Below are 20547 nucleotides of genomic sequence, written 5' to 3'. Positions count from 1 at the left end.
CACTAAATAAACTTCAGTTAGTGCTAAATACGGCTGCTAGAATCCTGACTAGAACCAAAAAATTTGATCATATTACTCCAGTGCTAGCCTCCCTACACTGGCTTCCTGTTAAGGCAAGGGCTGATTTCAAGGTTTTACTGCTAACCTACAAAGCATTACATGGGCTTGCTCCTACCTATCTTTCCGATTTGGTCCTGCCGTACATACCTACACGTACGCTACGGTCACAAGACGCAGGCCTCCTAATTGTCCCTAGAATTTCTAAGCAAACGGCTGGAGGTAGGGCTTTCTCCTATAGAGCTCAATTTTTATGGAATGGTCTGCCTACCAATGTGAGAGACGCAGACTCAGTCTCAACCTTTAAGTCTTTACTGAAGACTTATCTCTTCAGTAGGTCCTATGATTAAGTATAGTCTGGCCCAGGAGTGTGAAGGTGAACGGAAAGGCTGGAGCAACGAACCGCCCTTGCTGTCTCTGCCTTGCCGGTTCCCCTCTTTCCACTGGGATTCTCTGCCTCTAACCCTTTTACAGGGGCTGAGTCACTGGCCTACTGGTGTTCTTCCATGCCGTCCATGGGAGGGGTGCGTTACTTGAGTGGGTTGAGTCACTGACGTGGTCTTCCTGTCTGGGTTGGCGCCCCCCCCTTGGGTTGTGCCATGGCGGAGATCGTTGTGGGCTATACTCGGCCTTGTCTTAGGACGGTAAGTTGGTGGTTGGAGACATCCCTCTAGTGGTGTGGGGGCTGTGCTTTGGCAAAGTGGGTGGGGTTATATCCTGCCTGTTTGGCCCTGTCCGGGGTATCATCGGATGGGGCCACAGTGTCTTCTGATCCCTCCTGTCTCAGCCTCCAGTATTTATGCTGCAGTAGTTTATGTGTCGGGGGCTAGGGTCAGTCTGTTACATCTGGAGTATTTCTCTTGTCTTATCCGGTGTCCTGTGTGTATTTAAATATGCTCTCTCTAATTCTCTCTTTCTCTCTTTCTGTCTTTCTCTCGGAGGACGTGAGCCCTAGGACCATGCCTCAGGACTACCTGGTATGATGACTCCTTGCTGTCCCCAGTCCACCTGGCCGTGCTGCTGCTCCAGTTTCAACTGTTCTGCCTGCGGCTATGGAATCCTGACCTGTTCACCGGACGTGCTTGTTGCACCCTCGACAACTACTATGATTATTATTATTTGACCATGCTGGTCATTTATGAACATTTTAACATTTTAACATCTTGACCATGTTCTGTTATAATATCCACCCTGCACAGCCAGAAGAGGACTGGCCACCCCTCATAGCCTGGTTCCTCTCTAGGTTTCTTCCTAGGTTTTTGGCCTTTCTAGGGAGTTTTTCCTAGGGAGTTTTTCCTAGCCACCGTGCTTCTTTCACATGCTTTGCTTGCTTGCTGTTTGGGGTTTTAGGCTGGGTTTCTGGACAGCACTTTGAGAATATCAGCTGATGTACGAAGGGCTATATAAAAATAAATTTGATTTGATTTGATTTTGATAATTGATCATTAGAAAACCCTTCTGCAATTATGTTAGCACAGCTGAAAACTGTTGTCCTGATTAAAGAAGCAATAAAACTGGCCTTATAGGCAGAGTTCCTCTGTCCAGTGTCTGTGTTCTTTTGCCCATCTTAATCTTTTCTTTTTATTGGCCAGTCTGAGATATGGCTTTTTCTTTGCAACTCTACCTAGAAGGCCAGCATCCCGGAGTCGCCTCTTCACTGTTGACGTTGAGACTGGTGTTTTGCGGGTACTATTTAATGAAGCTGCCAGTTGAGGACTTGTGAGGCGTCTGTTTCTCAAACTAGACTCTAATGAACTTGTCCTCTTGCTCAGTTGTGCACCGGGGTCTCCCACTTCTCTTTCTATTCTGGTTAGAGCCAGTTTGCGCTGTTCTGTAAAGGGAGCAGTACACAGCGTTGTACGAGATCTTCAGTTTCTTGGCAATTTCTCGCATTGAATAGCCTTCATTTCTCAGAACAAGAATAGACTGACGAGTTTCAGAAGAAAGTTCTTTGTTTCTGGCCATTTTGAGCCTGTAATTGAACCCAATTAGTCTAAAGAAGGCCAGTTTTACTGCTTCTTTAATCAGGACAACAGTTTTCAGCTGTGCTAACATGATTGCAAAAGGGTTTTCTAATGATCAATTAGCCTTTTAAAATGATAAACACCGATTAGCTAACACAACGTGCCATTGGAACACAGAAGTGATGGTTGCTGATAATGGGCCTCTGTACGCCTATGTAAATTTTCCATATAAATCTGCCGTTTCTAGCAACAATAGTTATTTACAACATTAACAATGTCTACACTGTATTTCTGATCAATTTGATGTTATTTTAATGAACAAAACAATGTGCTTTCTTTCAAAAACAAGGACATTTCTAAGTGACCCCAAACCTTTGAACGGTAGTGTATCTAGGCAACTGACTATACAATCATATCCCTGTCCTTAACACCAGTCTCAGTGTAGGTAGAGTTGGTTAATCTCTACTCACAGAATTTCCTTTCCTGTATCCACTGTGGACCAAACTAAGAAGTCCACGGGAGACCTCTATAGCACCCATATCCACGCCCCGAAAATTCCTTCCAGTCATGTCATGTCATGTCGGAGGGTTTCTCACTCTCCTCTAAAGCTCTGCATCAGTCCGACGACAGAGGGGACCTCAGCCCTGTTCCAAAGGGACCACTAATCCCACATTCTTAACTAGATTACAGCGTTTCAGAGGGATCAGAGAGCCTCTCTTACCTGTCATCTAACAGGACGGCTAGACACAACAACACACAACTCACATCAGACCCTCCAGCACAGCCCTCTGCCCTGGATTCCTGCCTGTCAGAGAGAAGGAACGGGAGGGAGGGAGTGCAGTGTGCGTGCGGGCGTGTAAGTGTGTGGGCACAATTGGACACCTTCATTTTGTTTTCGTGCTTTGAACGGCGGTGTAAGCAGACTCATATTTCATCCTAATTCATTTTCAACCTGTCATCTTTCCTTTTGTTCTCTGAAGGGTGGGATCCTACTCTTGAGTCCAGGGCTCTCCCCATAGTCAATGGATGTATATCCCTGGCTCAGAACAGGAGAGATGAGTGGTGTTGGATGTGTTTGTGTGTGTGTGAGGGGCTGAGAGAGTAACAGTGCGCTGGTCCATGCCCCTGCTTTCCTCTATTCACTGCCGTATCCTGTCTGTGTTGCTGGGCCCTAATGGGCTTTAATGAGCTCTTCCTGCCCCCTCTCTCACACACACACACACACACACACACACACACACACACACACACACACACACACACACACACACACACACACACACACACACACACACACACACACACACACACACACACACACACACACACATGTTATCTCCTCAGCACAGTGCTTCCTATGGCCCCACACCAATCCCACCACCAGCTCCTGCTCTCTTCACTGCCAACCCAGGCCTCACGCCCCCGACCTGGGTCTGTGACCCACAATCATGCAATCACACATCTCTCACCCCATCTCTCCCCCCTATCTCTCCGTCTGCCTCTTTATCTCTCTATTTTTTGTTCTGTTTGTCCATCTCCCTGCCCTTTCTTGCCCAATCCACTCTCTCTTTTTTGATAGCTGTCATCTTTTTGGCACGGTGCACAGAAAAGACCGGAAACAACCCCCTTAAAAGCAGAGAAAGGCTGAGCGCATGGCTCACCGTATTGTCTACGACCTAAGGGTCAACGTGCTGTAAAACTGTGTGTGTGTAAAAAACAGCGACAAACGAGTTAGGAACTCAGCCCACTGGCGTCAAACAGAAGCTCCACCTGCCTGTGACCCGGACTGGGACACAAGGGGAATGGTCATTATATGTTCTCCTAACTGGGATGGATGGGAAAATCAGCAGGGTCGATGCAGGTCAGCTGTTAGATCCCATACCTCGGGTGGTCACAGTCACCATGAGATGAGATGAGATGATGGCACAGTCATTTTCCAGGAACACACTATTGTAGAAAAACAAGCCAATGTTCCTCACTCCCAGACAAGTTTTTTTAAATGAAATCTGTAGGAGGTGTTATTGTTTCTTGGGAGCTGTGAAGTGTGTAAATATATTAAACACATCCCTTAATGTGTCTTCTGAGTGAACTGCCATTGCAATAATATTTTCATCATTCACCCCAGATGAACCCTTGAACAAAATAATGACAAAATAATGAAAATATGCTGAATCTAATGAAACACCTAACATTTCCCTACCTCCCTTCATCTCTCCTTTACCCTGGCTGCAGCAGCATCAATAGCTACTCACGAGGACCTCAGTCACGTACTGTACAGTATCTGGTGACTGTAGGTTAAATGTGTGACAGTCTGCTTACTACTTGGGAGAGCATAAAGCTCTTCATAAAAACTCTGGTGCAGTATTAATTATAAACTGTGAGGATAAACTATGACAAATGTTGATCCTAACTAAATATTTCAGAAATGTCAGGGAAACATCCATCTTCAGTTCCTCCATCAGTCTAACAGAGCTGGGGGAAATATTCTAAGGGACTATCCTCTGAAAGAAAAGCATGTTGTCAGTCGTTCGCAGAATGCCTGTCTCGGTACTTGTCAAAGATAAATATGTTTATAAACTTGGTGGTTCAAGCCCTGAATGCTGATTGGCTGACAGCCGTGATATATTAGACTGTATACCATGGGTATGATAAAACATTTATTTTTACTGCTCTACTTACGTTGGTAACCAGTTTATAATAGCAATAAGGCACTTCTGGGGTTTGTGGTATATGGCCAATAGACCAAGGCTAAGAGCTGTATCCAGGCACTCGTGTGTAAGAACAGCCCTTAGCCATGGTATATTGGCCGTATACCACACCGCCTCATGCCTAACAACCTAGACATGCTGCTTAGATATAGCAGCATGGCCAGGTCATTAGCTGCGGCAGCTAGCTAACTGAAGGCTCATTGTCCACCTAGCCTACAGCTTGCACGTGCTGCTTCCAGGTGTTGCCATGACGATTAATCCTGTTTACTCAACTGTTGGCTGCTTGTGCTGACAGAAGTTCTCAGAGGAGTTTGCTGGGTTTAGGAAAATCAAATGAAAGGCAATCAGGCTGTTTTGACAAGCTGAACTCTGCTGAGCTGTGATGGTCCTTTAGCGCTGATTGCCCTGTCGCTGGTTTGCAGCGTCCGTGAGCTGCTCTGATGTGGTGAATGTATGAGACAGGTTGGGGAGGAGGGGAGGGTAGGGGGGGGTGTTAGGTGGGATCTGTGCCAAGGTCTTTGTTTTGCTATGACCACAGGTATGGTACAGGTCATTTGGATTGGTGTGTGTGGGTCGCTGTGGGCTAATTGCTCTACATCTCTCCTACTTTAACCTACCCTCTACCTGTGTTTCAGGGTTGGTCCATGTACTCCCCCCCACTCCCATCTCATATTGGTTCTCTATGGACCCTGCTACAGTGGCAATATGGGAAGCACTGTCTAGAGCAGATGTACCAATGGCAGTAAGGTCCAATATGCCAATATGGTATCTTGACCCTATACAGCACAATGGCTGTGGTGTCATAGAAATATCAGAATCCGGTACATTGATAACATACTGTCAATGGGGAACGGGGTAAAAAAAAACGGACATTCATACAAAGGGACAATAAATATGGTATTACTCACAACACAATTAGCGTGATCATGTAAACGTGTGATCAGTTTGTGTCTCGTCAATGTCTCATTTTCTGCGGTTTGTCTGGGAAACAACAAGCGTAAGCTTCCTATTATCCTCCACTACACTGGAGAAACCGACGTAGAACTGTCTGGACATTGCTGTTCATTCCAAGGCCGTTTGTCAGAGCAAAACAGAGCACTATAAGCAAATCAGTGCAACATGTTCTTGCAACATGTTGCCTCGCTAACTTTCCAATAGAGAATCTGTCTTCTAGCTCGTATTCAGTGACCTGGGAGATGTTGTCATGTCTTCAGTAACTAACTACACCCAGCTACTGCTGTAGATATCACACTCCACTGGCAAGCAAACAGGCCTTGAGTGGTACTGTACTATATTGTATCTATGGACAGTACAGTCATCTCCTTTAACTCTATCTTCTCTGTAACTTCCATCCTGGTGATGGCCTGCCTGTCTGACCGACTCCCTGCCTGCTGGTCTGGTAGTCCCCTCCAGGGGAATGCTTAAGTCTGGTTCTGATTAGCAGCTGGATGCTACGGACCTCAGCCTGTTTCCTGCTTGCCTGTGAGACAGCTGCGTGTGTTGTGTGTATGCGATCGGAGAAGCACATGTGAAGACGAGCTGTAGAGACCGCAGGCAGTGTACAGGCTTTCTAATGGAAAGAGACTGTTGTCAAACAGATAATCATGAAGCATTTCCAAACTAATCTACAGTATATTCTGTAGTACTAAGACAAGTAATGCCAGAACTAAAACATACTCATCTGTACCAACTGCACAAGTAACAAGCGCAATGACAAACATCAACAACAAAAACAAAAATTGTAGGCCTACCTGTATTTCCCATGTAACTGCATGCATTTTAGCACCAATGTAAAGTGGGACCAAATTATCAAATCTATATCAAATACCATATAATCCACCTGAAAAGAAAGTGTTTCAGCATGTTAAAAACTGCAAATGGCCATAGGGTGTGGAATTCATTTAATTAAAAAAAAAGTGTAAATTGTCCTTAACAACATGCCCTCGATGCTTTGATTTACTTCATTCATTTGGTAGGAAATCCATTGGCTAATTGATTGTTGCATATTTTGTAACAAAGCCGCTGATTGGTTTACTCGTTGGATGATTGCTATTTATGTTAGAGCCTGAAGAGCTTCCTGCCTGGGACGATTCAGTCAGGGAATCAACCTTTCAGAGAGCAGATACAGAGTCTAACAGCACTGATTCAGTGAGTCATTTACGGTAGAATCAAACTGTCTAATAGAGCAAAGATTCACTAAGTAATTTATTGTGCATGGAATCGGACCATTTTACAGAGTAGTGATTCAGTGAGTAATTTAATTAATCATCTGTAAGTGATTCAGTGAGTCATTGTCTTGCAATGAAGCAATCTCAGTCTCTGGGCAAGGATGTATGGAATCTTATGAACATCTGCATTTGACAACAGTTGTCGGTACTCATGCTTTCAATGATCATGTCTACATCGACCCACTGGGCAAGAAGATAAGAGATCCACATACCATTCACACTGGGGCAGATACAAGGAGCCTCCTCTGGAGAAGATTCATTTGTCTGACTTGATTTACAATTCGAAAATGTTTTTTGCACACTGTGATTTTTGAGATATCACTCAAACTACTAGTAACGTGCTTGCCAGATTTTCCTGAAAATGATCTCCAATTTCAAATATTCTGACCTAAGATACAAGTTGGATATGGATATGACGATATAGATATGGATATGAGGATATGGATATGGATATGAGGATATGGATATGAGGATATGAGGATATGGATATGAGGATATGAGGATATGGATATGAGGATATGGATATGAGGATATGGATATGGATATATGGATATGGATATGAGGATATGGATATGAGGATATGGATATGGATTTGAGGATATGGATATGAGGATATGGATATGAGGATATGGATATGAGGATATGGATATGGATATGAATATGGATATGAGACCAAGTTAGAGGGAATCTTATAGCAATACTGTGAGATTCTCTCATGTTAATGTTTAGCTGTAAGTGCTGTAGGGTTGTGTAGGAGGATTTTCATTCTACTCAGCGGTTCTCCCTGTCAGTTAGAGTATTGTTCAGCTCCATTTCACAGATCCCTCTTGTGACCAGTTATGGGGCGAGAGATGCTTTTAATGTGGATTGGCTCCATGCTATTTTTAACCCTGCTGAAATGTTGAGTAAACAGCCTGGAGTTAAAAGTAAAATGAGCTTTTTTCTCATTTCTGTCTGCATCTCTCTCTCTCTTTTCAGTGAGTGAATAAGATGTTTAGTTTGGGCTAACTGCGGTTTTAGAATGTGCGGTCAGAGCTTTGTAAGCGTCTGCCTTCAGTTGGGACACTGTTTCTAGAGGTTGTAAGCTTCTAACTCTCCCTGAAACAAGAGCCAACCAGCCTAGAGGTCATTCTAACAACAGACTGCTTTTCTTTTCCATGCATCCCTTCTTCTTCTCAATGGGAAACGGACTGAACCCCGGGAGGGAAGAGGAAATGATCAGACATTGTCAGCAAGTTGGTTCTGCATGTGTGGCAAGCACATAGTTTACAGATGTTCATGTTGCACTCACTACATACTTCCACAGTAAAAAAAAAAGATTTATTAAGAAGGCAAGTCAGTTAAGAACAAATTCTTATTTACAATGACGGCCTCCCGGGGAACAGTAGGTTAACTGCCTTGTTCAGGGACAGATTTTTACCTTGTCAGTTTAGGGATTTGCTCCAGCAACCTTTTGGTTACTAGCCCAACGCTCTAACCGCTAGGCTACCTGCTGCCCCACTGTCAGTACATGTCGGTGTAACACGACAGATTCAAAGTGTTGTCAGTGTTTAGTAAGTAGCGCTCAACCATGCAGCTAGCAAAAGAAGGCAGAACTATTGTAATGAGTTTCATGAGTATTATTCAATACCCTGACACTGTAAATACTCTATCTCTGAAAGTGTTCTAGCAGTGCACTCCTCCACAGACAGGTGGCAGCAGAGAGCCATCAGGCCAGAGAACCGTGATGTCCCAGACTAGTCCAAAGTCATAGAGTTAATGTTGTTAGTGGCTCTTTTATTCCATGCCACTTCTGTCTGACTGTCACTTCTCGGATTTGTGCAAGCTTCACAACGCAGCATACCACAGACAGAGACAGACTGGATAGATAGATGATGGAGAAAGACTGGGAGCATGAGAGAACGCTTACGGGTAAAGGAAATGGGAACACCAGGATAATGAGGTTGGAGGAGGCGGGTCTCTATTAAGTCAAAGGAAGGGGAGGAGTCACTGAACAGGTAAGGAAACCTGTGACTCTTTGTGAGAGAAAGGAAGTTTACTACATGTGTGGGAGGTATAATCCAATGAAGTTTGATTTGGGTAGAGAGGGAAGTGGTGTGAGAGGATTGGGTTAGTCAGGAACAGGAAGAGGTGAATTTTGATCAATCTTTATTGTTACATTATGTGCAGTGAAGGTAGATCATCATTCAGGGAAGCTATAGAGTGAGGGAGGTATGGAATGGAGTGAGTGAGGAGGTGATGACAGGAAAGAGAGAGAAAGAGAGAGAGATTGAGGTGCACAGCAGCTGTACCAGTAAGTGTTATTATGTGTTCATTGTTGGTGGGTGAGAGCCTAATTAATGCATCTCTCTCTCTCTTTCTCTCTCTTTCTCTCTCTTTCTCTCTCTCTCTATGTGTGTGTGTGTGTGTGTCAGTCTCTCTCTGTCTCTGTCTCTCGTTGGGAATGTTTTGTCAGGATTCTTCATCGGTTGGTGTCAGCGTTTTGGCACAGGGGAGTGATTGAAGGGGGCATGGCGTGCTTGCTGTGCTCCCACCCCTCCCTTGTTTTTCCAGTCTGCCAGTCCCGCTCTACCCCTCTGCGGTGTGAGCAAACAAAAAAAACATCCTGGCCCTTTAAATTAGCTTTGGGGCACAGAGTGACAGCTCGTAGCAGAGGAGATAACCAGCTAGAGTGCAGTAACCAGCTATTACACTAAATATTTTGTTGCGTTGCACAACTGAGGCTATTAGTAAGACTGTGAGATCCCGGTGGGCGTATTGACTGATGGAAAGATGGAAAACAATTCAAACCCCAACAAACATGCATGATGGTTATTAACCGCTTGTTATGCCACCAGATTCATAATTACAATTTGAGTGGAATTTAGAATTTACCCACTACAATGGAATGGACTTTTGAGTTTGCTTTATTTTCTCAATGTTCTATCCTATGGTTGTCATCAGGTGTGATGTTTTTTGATATGGGTAGGACGCAGGGTTTTGATGGCACCGTTCTTACTATTTATGGCATGAGGGCGGGTTACGTTTGGGGCGGGTACATGTTGGTGATGGATGTTATTTGAAGGTCATGACCTTTCATTATTACCAATTTAAAAACCAGCCTAGTGTTGTAAATTGCTTTATTGTGCCACCGCTCATCCGCCCAGGGCCCATTTGAACCCATGTTGATGTTGACCTACGGGTCACTGGGGTCTCCTGGAACAGAACAGGGCTGCATTTGACCCAGGGGCTAGGTTACGATGGGAGACTTTTGTGTCTGCTTGATTAAGTATTTAATAAGGTTTGAATATTGATTTTATTTCTGGAATATTCTCGATAAGTCTATAATCTAGATGTATGTTGTTTTTTTGGGGGGGGGGGGGGGGGCATTTGACTATAGGAATACATTGTTGCATTTACACCTTGTACCTAATGTTCACTGTGTTATTTTGATGAGTAGAACTTTCCTCCAGGGATCCATGGTCATTTTCTATTGACATAAATCATTTGGGCCCTGAGACTCTATTTCATCATCATTGTTCAGACCAATGATGCCTAATGCCCTCTGTGAAAATATGTAGACAATCGAAATCAACTGTAGAAAGACTTGATGAAAGATCTGAAAGAAGTGATGTCAACAAAAATCAGAGTGAGTTTTCTAAAGACAACTAAAAGAGTCACCCTGTTGCCTATAATAAACTTAGCTGTTGATTATATTTGGATTGCTGATCTCCTTGGCAATATTCAAACATGCTGAATAATTTCATACAATAGAGTTAATGCTGCCGGGACTGAGCTGATTCCAACAGTGTGACGGATAAAGGTCCTACTCCAGCACTCCACAACAAGGGTTGGTTTTTGATGTCAAATTCATCTGAATTGTTTGTCATCAGATCTATGTAATCCATGTAATCCTGTGGTAATACATATCATCACTTCTGCTTAGAGGTTTAAACCACTGACAGTTTTGGCCTGACATCAGAGAGAACCAATATGGTTGGATTGAAATTCTAAATCCGTGGAATTATTCCTTGTCGACTTTTGTGTGAACAATGTACAGTATTACTCCCTCAGCTGATCACATTCCATCAATACAATTGTGTTGTCCAAAGCTTAAACCCAAGTGATTGTAGAGTACACACATTCAGTAGGCATGCTTTGGAGATTTATACTAACAAATGACACTGACTTTTCTCTGTGATAACATGCAGTAACATGTCATTTCTCGCCTTTTCATTACACCGAATAATTCACCGGTTTCATTGAAGGTCTCAAGTGATTTTCCTGTTTTGTGTCCTAATTGGTTTAAGAAAAACTAAATAGGGGCTATATCCTGCATGGAAGAATTATAATACTATTGTCTTATGAATCTATTATCCTTGTTTTAACAGTTTTTACAAAGACCAGCCCTTACCGAGAAGCACCTCAAAATAGGTATGTATGTGACCACCTATAGTTACCATATCCTTTCACTGAATGACTCATCTGCCTATGACAATCTAGTTCTGTTCTGTACCCTGATCGTGACCCCCAGGTAGTTTTATGTGACATTGTTTTCATGATGCAGTAAAACACCTTGTCTCGCATAGTTTCACGCTTTAAACATCGAGTCCCTTGATTTATTATCTTTCTCAAACATCATCGTTATCATCATAATGTATAATAAAAAATATTATAAAATTAAGTAAATATTTCAACAGATATTACACTGCTACTACACTGTTATCTCAACAATTAAGTAATACTAAAAGTAATGCAGAATTAACTAAATTCATTGTTGATTATTATATGAAAAATTACATACAGTATGTTAACAAATGTACATATACGTAAACCTACAATTCTTACAAATATTTCCCAGAATACAAAGCTGGTCTTAATATCTCTCTCATAGTAGCTTGCTCTGGTAGATAGTGCCTGAAATGGAGTGAGGGTGTGGCAGGGAGGGGTGGGGTGGTGGTGTACTGTAGCGCTGTGGACCTCCAGGGTTGTGGCTGGAGTGAAAGCAACAGACCTTCCCCATGCTGGGTCCTGGGTCCCAGGCAGCTATTACAGACCTTCCCCATGCTGGGTCCTGGGCCTCAGGCAGCTATTACAGACCTTCCCCATGCTGGGTCCTGGGCCTCAGGCAGCTATTACAGACCTTCCCCATGCAGGGTCCTGGGCCTCAGGCAGCTATTACAGACCTTCCCCATGCTGGGTCCTGGGTCCCAGGCAGCTATTACAGACCTTCCCCATGCTGGGTCCTGGGTCCCAGGCAGCTATTACAGACCTTCCCCATGCTGGGTCCTGGGTCTCAGGCAGCTATTACAGACCTTCCCCATGCTGGGTCCTGGGCCCCAGGCAGCTATTACAGACCTTCCCCATGCTGGGTCCTGGGCCTCCAAGGCAGCTATTACAGACCTTCCCCATGCTGGGTCCTGGGTCTCAGGCAGCTATTACAGACCTTCCCCATGCTGGGTCCTGGGTCCCAGGCAGCTATTACAGACCTTCCCCATGCTGGGTCCTGGGTCTCAGGCAGCTATTACAGACCTTCCCCATGCTGGGTCCTGGGTCCCAGGCAGCTATTACAGACCTTCCCCATGCTGGGTCCTGGGTCCAAGGCAGCTATTACAGACCTTCCCCATGCTGGGTCCTGGGTCCCAGGCAGCTATTACAGACCTTCCCCATGCAGGGTCCTGGGCCTCAGGCAGCTATTATAGATCTTCCCCATGCTGGGTCTTGGGTTCCAGGCAGCTATTACAGACCTTCCCCATGCTGGGTCCTGGGCCTCAGGCAGCTATTACAGACCTTCCCCATGCTGGGTCCTGGGCCTCAGGCAGCTATTACAGACCAGTGAACTCCACCCTGGGGAATTCACTCACTCACTCACTCACTCACTCACTCACTCACTCACTCACTCACTCACTCACTCACTCACTCACTCACTCACTCACTCACTCACTCACTCACTCACTCACTCACTCACTCACTCACTCACTCACTCACTCACTCACTCACACACTCACACACTCACTCACACACTCACTCACGTATCCTGATTATCCCAACACTGTCAATCTCAGAACCAGACCAGTCCAGAACCATGTAGTACTGAGGGGGTGTACCTCTTCTTCAACACCCCTGCAACAGCTACAGCATGTCCTTGTTTGGACATGGATTCTGTACTTAGTTTTGTTCTTGGCTTCACTTTACCTTTAAAAGATCTGAAGCTAAAACGTACAGTAAAAAGGTATCTTAGTTTTATGGCTAATAATATAATTTTTTCTTACAACATAATATTTGGATAGTTAACATTACAAAACATTTTTATAGATTTTTAGTAAGCTATTAATTTATAAATTACATTGTTTTAGCTTTAAAAATATGAATACACTTTCATGACTTTGCTTGAGAGTGAGAAGTATTTAGTGTACTGTAAGTGCATCCATTCATTTGAAAATATTGTAAATGGATGTTAATGCTCTCTTTTAACATTTATTTGTTCATTTAAAGATGCATCAGTAAATATAGATTATTTTCTGTGTCTATTGAAAATATTGTCAGGTAGATAGGTAGGTAGATAGGTTGATAGAACATTTGAATATTAGTCTCTATTGACTATTACATTTATTATCTTTGAGCTAGCCCTCAATATTGTTTTAAGAACGTATCTTATGTTTGCTCATTCGACACGATGATCATAGTAAGAAAAAGTGCTGAAGCTTTTCTATCATTAGAGTATCATATTTCAAAGCATAACATTCATTCTCTTCAAAGGCTTTGTTATCATTTCCGAGTCCATGCAATCCCATGTGATACTACTGCTCTCGTTGTGTTTATTTAGTCTGTCGCTCAACCTCATAATCTTCTTATTTCTAACACCATGCATGACAGCTAGCAGAAAGAATACAGTAACTATCCATATTACAAAAATATTCCCATGCAATCTGTAAAGACTTTTGAGATTTGATTACTCAACTTTTCACAAATGTTCATGAATTAGCTAAATGGTTAAATTATAATAATTATGTTGAAGATTAATAATTTGTGGGGATGAATAATGTGAATTTAGATATTTATGAAAATGAATCTTACAAAAAAAAATTTTCAATAGAGAAAGTTAAGGAATAAATACATAATCAAACAGTACTTTTTTTTAAGAAGCATGTCGGCACAAAGCATTTAGAAATCAAATACTACCACAATATACTGTATTTTTTTTATATGTATAGTCATTTCAATTTTGGTTTATCTTTACTTGATAAATTATCAGTTGAACATTGTGGAAAAATATTTTATTAGTCTATTCTAGTTATTTTTATTTTTATTATTAGCGTGATTATAACCATTCCTGTTGTCATTATTTCTACTTTTGTTGTTGATATTGTAGTCATGTAGTTATATTGTATATGTACCATTTACTGTGGTTATATGTTTGAATTTGGGTAGTTTGGGGTTGTTAAATAAACCTCTTATATGTATATATTAATAGTACATGTTCTATTAGGTCTATACCTCCTCTTGTTGACATTTTCTTGTTGTTGTGTAAATAATCTTTGTAATATATAATTAAATGAATCTTGATTTATACCAAACAACATGCTTGTTGCTGATATCGTCACCCTTCATCTATCTCAGCCAGTCAGCCTCTCTCTCTAGCCTTGGCCCTGCAAAGACCAGACATAATGTGACAGGTATAAGGACAAACGCACAATGAAGAGAACATCTGAGAGACCCCGTTTAGCCAAGGTTGATGACCCTCCTGCACTTAGCAATGCAAAATACAGAATACAAATAATAATAAAGATATGAAAATGTCATCTTGTGTATTACGATTTTGTCCATGTTTGTGTATACTTGTGTATATGTACTGTATACGTTCTTGTGTGTACTTGTGAGTTGGTGTGCGTATGTGTATGTGTGAGTGAGTGTGTGGGAAGGTCGTACCGGTGGTGTCAGTGCTGGTGAATTTATGAGTGTGTAATGAAGCATCACTGACGCAGACAGACTAAACAGAGCCTGTGTCAGATCCCCGTAATCTCACCAGCCCTCAGCCCTGCCCTGCCATGCCTGGCCCTGCCATGCCTGGCCCTACGCACCCAGGGGCCAGCCCATAACCCCAGGGCCCCCAGGAGACTGCAGACGCCATGGCCCCAACCTACAACCCCACGTAACGTCAGTTCTACAGTACATCCATCGGCCCAATCTGCTAGAGGATTAGAGCAGTTTAAGCACCGTATTACAATAGACGGGTTTCAAAGAGAAGGGAGAAGCTACTTGTGCCAAATCAAACATGTTTGATAACAACATTGTATTACTGGGTGAGTGGGTCTTTAAAGTGACTGGCCACTAGCGAGCCTATAGCCAGCTTGTTGAATGAATTTATATTCCCCCTGTTGTTTTATCTAAAGTAGGTTTGTTCCTAACCCACATTACACAACCGTTGGAACTAGTGACTGGCCTCTGTTAAAATGCTTGTTTTATGACTTCTATTTAGAAGAATGAACAGACATGTGACCGTAAAATCAAATGTATACTATTTCGACATTACCAGGCATACTCAACATTCTTAGCAATAACAATACAGTACAGAGATGCTGGTTTGGGTTGGGTGGTAGAGGGATTTTAGAGAGCATTTGCCTAGAGCAGAATATAATTTTCACCCCAAAACACACTAAATCCTGTGGTATTTTGGTACTCTTCAATATTGAGAAAACACAAACAAACATTATATGCATGCAAACACGTTGAGGCTCTTCCATACAAATGACAGGGATTCCATTGTGTTGAGCCCATCTAATTGACAGATATTCCCACCTATTGTACTGAAGTATTCAGACTCCTTGTTTCCTCTCCAGACTCTTTGTTTCCTCTTCGGATATAGAGAAAGAGGTTATTTGAGGATCTCCACACCTCATCAGTAGCCAATGCTCAGACAGGCTTACATGGTCTGCCTGAGAGTGTAATTTCTCTTCTCACACCTCAGAAAATACCTCTCTTCCTGTTCATAGAGCAGCTCTGTTGGCCCATGCAGACAAAGGTGAGTGTTGTCCTGTCATGGTGAACTGCCAGGGTGCTTGACTCTGACACACGCACACACACACACACACACACACACACGCACACACACACACACACACACACACACACACACACACACACACACACACACACACACACACACACACACACACACACACACACACACACACACACACACACACACACACACACACACACACACACACACACACGTTATGTTCTATCCTTGTAGGGAACTACATTTAATTTCCATTCAAAATCCTATTTTCCTTAACCCCTAAACCTAGCTCTAAACCCTAACCTTAACCCGTACCCTAAACCTAACTCCTAACCCTACACCTAACCACTAACCCTTACTCTTACCCTAACCCTAATTGTAACCCTAATTGTAGCCCTAACCCTAAACTTAAAATAGCCTTTGTCCTAATTGGTAACGTGGGAAATATCCCCACAAGGGAGAATTTTCCTTGTTTTACTATCCTTTTTGGGGACATTTGGGGATTTTAAGTCCCCACAAGGATAGAAGAACCAACACACACACACACACACACACACACACACACACACACACACACACACACACACACACACACACACACACACACACACACACACACACACACACACACACACAGGGTTGCGAAGGGTGGCTGTATGGGAGGCTCTATGGCAAACACTTTACTCCTCCATTCCAGCTCTGTTTTTTGACTAGCATGCCAGCTCTCTGGCTGCCACTGGGGCGAGTACACCCCTGGGGCGAGTACACCCCTGGGGCGAGTACACCCCTGGGGCGAGTACACCCCTGGGGCGAGTACACCCCTGGGGCGAGTACACCCCTGGGGCGAGTACACCCCTGGAGTGGATTCTGAACATACTGAGGAGGAGAGGAGATGCCTTTCAAAGGGACAGATGTTCCATCAGAAACCCACCACCCCTTCCACCTCCCTCCTAACCACTAACCCTCCTTCCCATTGTATATTTGTTCTTGCTCTATAAATAACCGGCTAGTAACTTGGAAAGAAACGTAGCTGATGTGTAGCTACAGTAGCTGACCTCTCCGTCTCTCATCTCTGACTGGAACATGGATGATGATTCAGAACAGGCATGTGAACAGAGCAGGACAGGGGTGTATGTACTGTATGTATAAAGGGACTGAGGATGATACATGTACAGTACATGGGTTAACGGGACAGGGAGGTACTGTTGGTGACACACCCATACTGCCTGAACCTCCTCATCTTTCTCTTTTATGTAACAGTTGAGTAGTACTGGCAGATGAAGCCAAAGCGTGATGTGTATTAGCCAAGAGTTAAGTCACACTGACCAGAAATACACTAGCTACATTTAGTTAATACTACTTTCATTGCTTTAGTTTCTTCTATTTCATTCCATTTTCCGGTAATAACTTCCTGATGTTATCTCTCTAAAGCTTTAATGTACAATAAAATATTGAACTGAATGATCAATTATTCTTTTTATTTTGGGTAGAATTTAGGAATCTTACATTTCTCATGATCATAAATGTCAACATTTTGTTAAATGTACAATAATATTCGTCCCACATGGTCAAGGTTTGTGTAGGAATGTATCATGCTATCCCGTGCGGTTAGATAGCTGGGGATGGATGAATGGGTGATTGTTTGAGGGGCTGTGTGGAAGGCTGGAAGAATCTCCAGGGGCTCATCAATTCAGTGTGGCTCAGTTCAGTCCAAGACTGCAGTTGAAAGTCTGGCCCCCACTACACTGACCTTGTCCCAGTTAGAGTTCAGTCAGGACCTCCAAGGCGCACAGCTGGGTCCCTTAAAAAGCCCCTCCAATACCTCCAGCTGAAGAAGTTCAGAAACACTGCATCTCTCCTTACTCTTTTCTTCAGCTAGCACAGATATTAGATATTGTGATTTTTTTAAATGATACCTGCAACTCACTGCTTGCCAGAAACCCCTGGAAACTATATGAAATGTGGTGATCCGATGGTGTCAACATTTTCTATATTTTTTCCAACACACACACACAGCTGAAATACTCCCTCTCTCTCCCTCACCCCTGCCTGCAGCCGTTCTAGCTTGCTGTATCAGTTACATAAGGGCAGCAGTCAGGTGGTTCTGCTGAGTTGGACATCTTAGAACATCGAGCAACCTCACCCCTCCAGCCTGCTGCTTCCAGATTCCAGGGCAGACAGGCCAGGAAGGCCAGGCCAGGAAGGCCAGGCAGGGCAGAGAGACACCTGGCCAAACCACAGAAACACTTCCAGCTGCAGATCCTGATCTTGCATGATGTTCAACACAGACGGACAGAATCCAGGCCAAAGGTGGTGGATGGGGCTCCCTCAGAATGAGAACTATAACCATGGGAGGTTTGTTATTCTTGTTTTATTTTATTCTATGTATTGTATTCCATTGAGCTTGAATCTGTAAGATAATTCATAGTTAAAGCTTAGAGGAACAATGTTAGATTGAATAGATTCAGGAAACAGCTACATTCACAATATACTGTATGGCCTACATAAATGTAAAGTACGGTTTATTAAAATGTCCTTAAAGTGTCATCAGGTAGGTGACTCTACAGCCTCTACACTAGAAGACATCAGACCAGCAAACTCAGATCTGTGGCCACTCAACAATACCAACGTTACAATAGTGTTAGAGGGCTAGAGGAGAGGATGAGAGAGAAAGAACAAAAGCTCTCTTTTCTTTTTGAGAAGTCTCCTTGAAAGGCGACATTACAGTATGTTTGAGATTAGAGGCAGTTACAGAGAGAGAGAGAGAGAGAGAGAAATTGAAAGAGAGAGAAACTGAAAGAGAGAGAGAGAGAGAAATTGAAAGAGAGAGAGAGAAATTGAAAGAGAGAGAGAGAGAGAGAGAGAGAGAGAGAGAGAGAGAGAGAGAGAGAGAGAAGAAAGAGAGAGAGCACGCTTTCAGGCACTTGTAGGCATATATCAAATGAGATAAAACTCATAATAATGACTAAAACAGATTTGTTGCGGGTGTAGAGAAATGCTTATGTTCCTAGCTCCAACATTGCAGTAATATCTAACAATACAAAACAATACACGCAAATCCCCAAAATAAAGAAATATTGTCCATTGCTCGTATTTCTTGGCCCAAGCAAGTCTCTTCTTATTATTGGTGTCCTTTAGTTGTGGTTTCTTTGCAGCAATTTGACCATGAAGGCCAGATTTCACACAGTCTCCTCTGAACAGTTGATGTTGAGATGTGTCTGTTACTTGAACTCTGTGAAGCATTTATTTGGGCTGCAATTTCTGAGGCTAGTAGCTCTAATGAACTTATCCTCTGCAGCAGAGGTAACTCTGGGTCTTCCTTTCCTGTGGCGGTCCACATGAGAGCCAGTTTCATCATAGCGCTTGATGGTTTTTGTGACTGCACTTGAATTTTTTTTTAAAGTTCTTGAGATTTTCCGAATTGACTGATCTTCATGTCTTAAAGTAATGATGGACTGTCTTTTCTCTTTGCTTATTTGTGCTGTTCTTGCCATAATATGAACTTGGTCTTTTACCAAATAGGGCTATCTTCTGTATAGCAACCCTACCTTGTCACAACACAACTGATTGGCTCAAAAGCATTATTAAGAACGAAAGGAATTCCACAAATTAACTTTTAACAAGGCACACCTGTTAATTGAAATGCATTCCAGGTGACTACATCCTGAAGCTGTTTGAGGGAATGCAAAAAGTGTACAAAGGTGTCATCAAGGCAAAGGGTGGCTACTTTGAATAATCACAAATATAAAATATATTTTGATTTGTTTAACACTTTTTTCTACTTGATTCTATATGTGCTATTTCATAGTTTTGATGTCTTCAATGTTATTCAACGATGTAGAAAATAAAAAAAATAAAGAAAAACCCTTGAATGAGTAGGTGTGTCCAAACGTATGACTGGTACTGTATATGATGGTGTGTATAGAAATGATGGGCAGTATATGAATAGAAAAGGTGTGTACAGTAGTTTCCCTCTCTCCAATGACAACTGAATATGAAAAGTAATTATGTGTGCGAAGTCAATTGTGTTTATTTATTAAATTGTACAAATATTTCCAGCTTTCCTTATGAGGAACAATTCAATTGTAACTATTGTCATACACTAGAAACATATCCAGGAGCATGACATGCTCTTTATCCTTGCTGAGCTGCATTGTTTCAAAACAAATGGGAGTTTTCAGGACAGGAAACACAGTGGGCAGGTTGTTCCAGACAGAACAGAGGCAGAATGGAACAACGTCTATATTTGAGGGAAGTCATTCCGTTGATATATAAAACACCAAAGAACCATATCCTTCTCCCTGACTTTCCTGGTGCTATCCCCTTCAAACGACCCGGTCCTTTATTCTGGGCTCACATGTACACACAGGAACAGAAGAAAAATAAACACAGGCCATTTAAATATCAACCATCCTGGCCCAGTGCTTCTCTTTGCATGGCAAGCTGCTGGTCTCAGTGCTTGTCCTTGCTTACATTTTGCTCATGTATAGTGTGGCTGGCGTATTCCACACAGGACTTGGACACCACAGAATGAAATATAACATATTATAAGATCTCCATGTCCAGCACCACAGAATGAAATATAACAT

At 42.8% G+C, this 20547-nt stretch overlaps 1 protein-coding gene across 2 annotated transcripts; it reads left to right on the top strand.

The window, feature by feature from the left end:
• Positions 1–8755: 8755 nt before the first annotated feature.
• LOC106569278 (uncharacterized) lies at positions 8756–14738 on the top strand. 2 transcript variants are annotated; one of them, XR_001320471.2, is made up of 3 exons: positions 8756–8954; positions 11328–11370; positions 14557–14738. XR_001320471.2 is itself a non-coding variant. In XM_045694178.1 (2 exons), exon 2 carries the CDS (start codon positions 12001–12003, stop codon positions 13135–13137), a length of 1137 nt encoding a protein of 378 aa, XP_045550134.1. In that variant the 5' UTR covers positions 8756–8954; positions 11328–12000; the 3' UTR covers positions 13138–14738. The 2 variants fall into 2 exon arrangements, 1 of the variants encoding a protein (XP_045550134.1); XM_045694178.1 differs by having other exon boundaries at positions 11328–14738.
• Positions 14739–20547: the final 5809 nt, after the last annotated feature.

The sequence above is a fragment of the Salmo salar genome, chromosome ssa14 (assembly GCF_905237065.1).
Source record: "Salmo salar chromosome ssa14, Ssal_v3.1, whole genome shotgun sequence".
NCBI lineage: Eukaryota > Metazoa > Chordata > Actinopteri > Salmoniformes > Salmonidae > Salmo > Salmo salar.
Note: the sequence above shows the minus strand (reverse complement) of the source record. Positions and strands in the feature narration are given on the sequence as shown.

Coding starts and splice junctions, on each gene's coding strand:
- LOC106569278 (XM_045694178.1), top strand. CDS start 12,001: ATGCTGGGTCCTGGGCCTCAGGCAGCTATTACAGACCTTCCCCATGCT.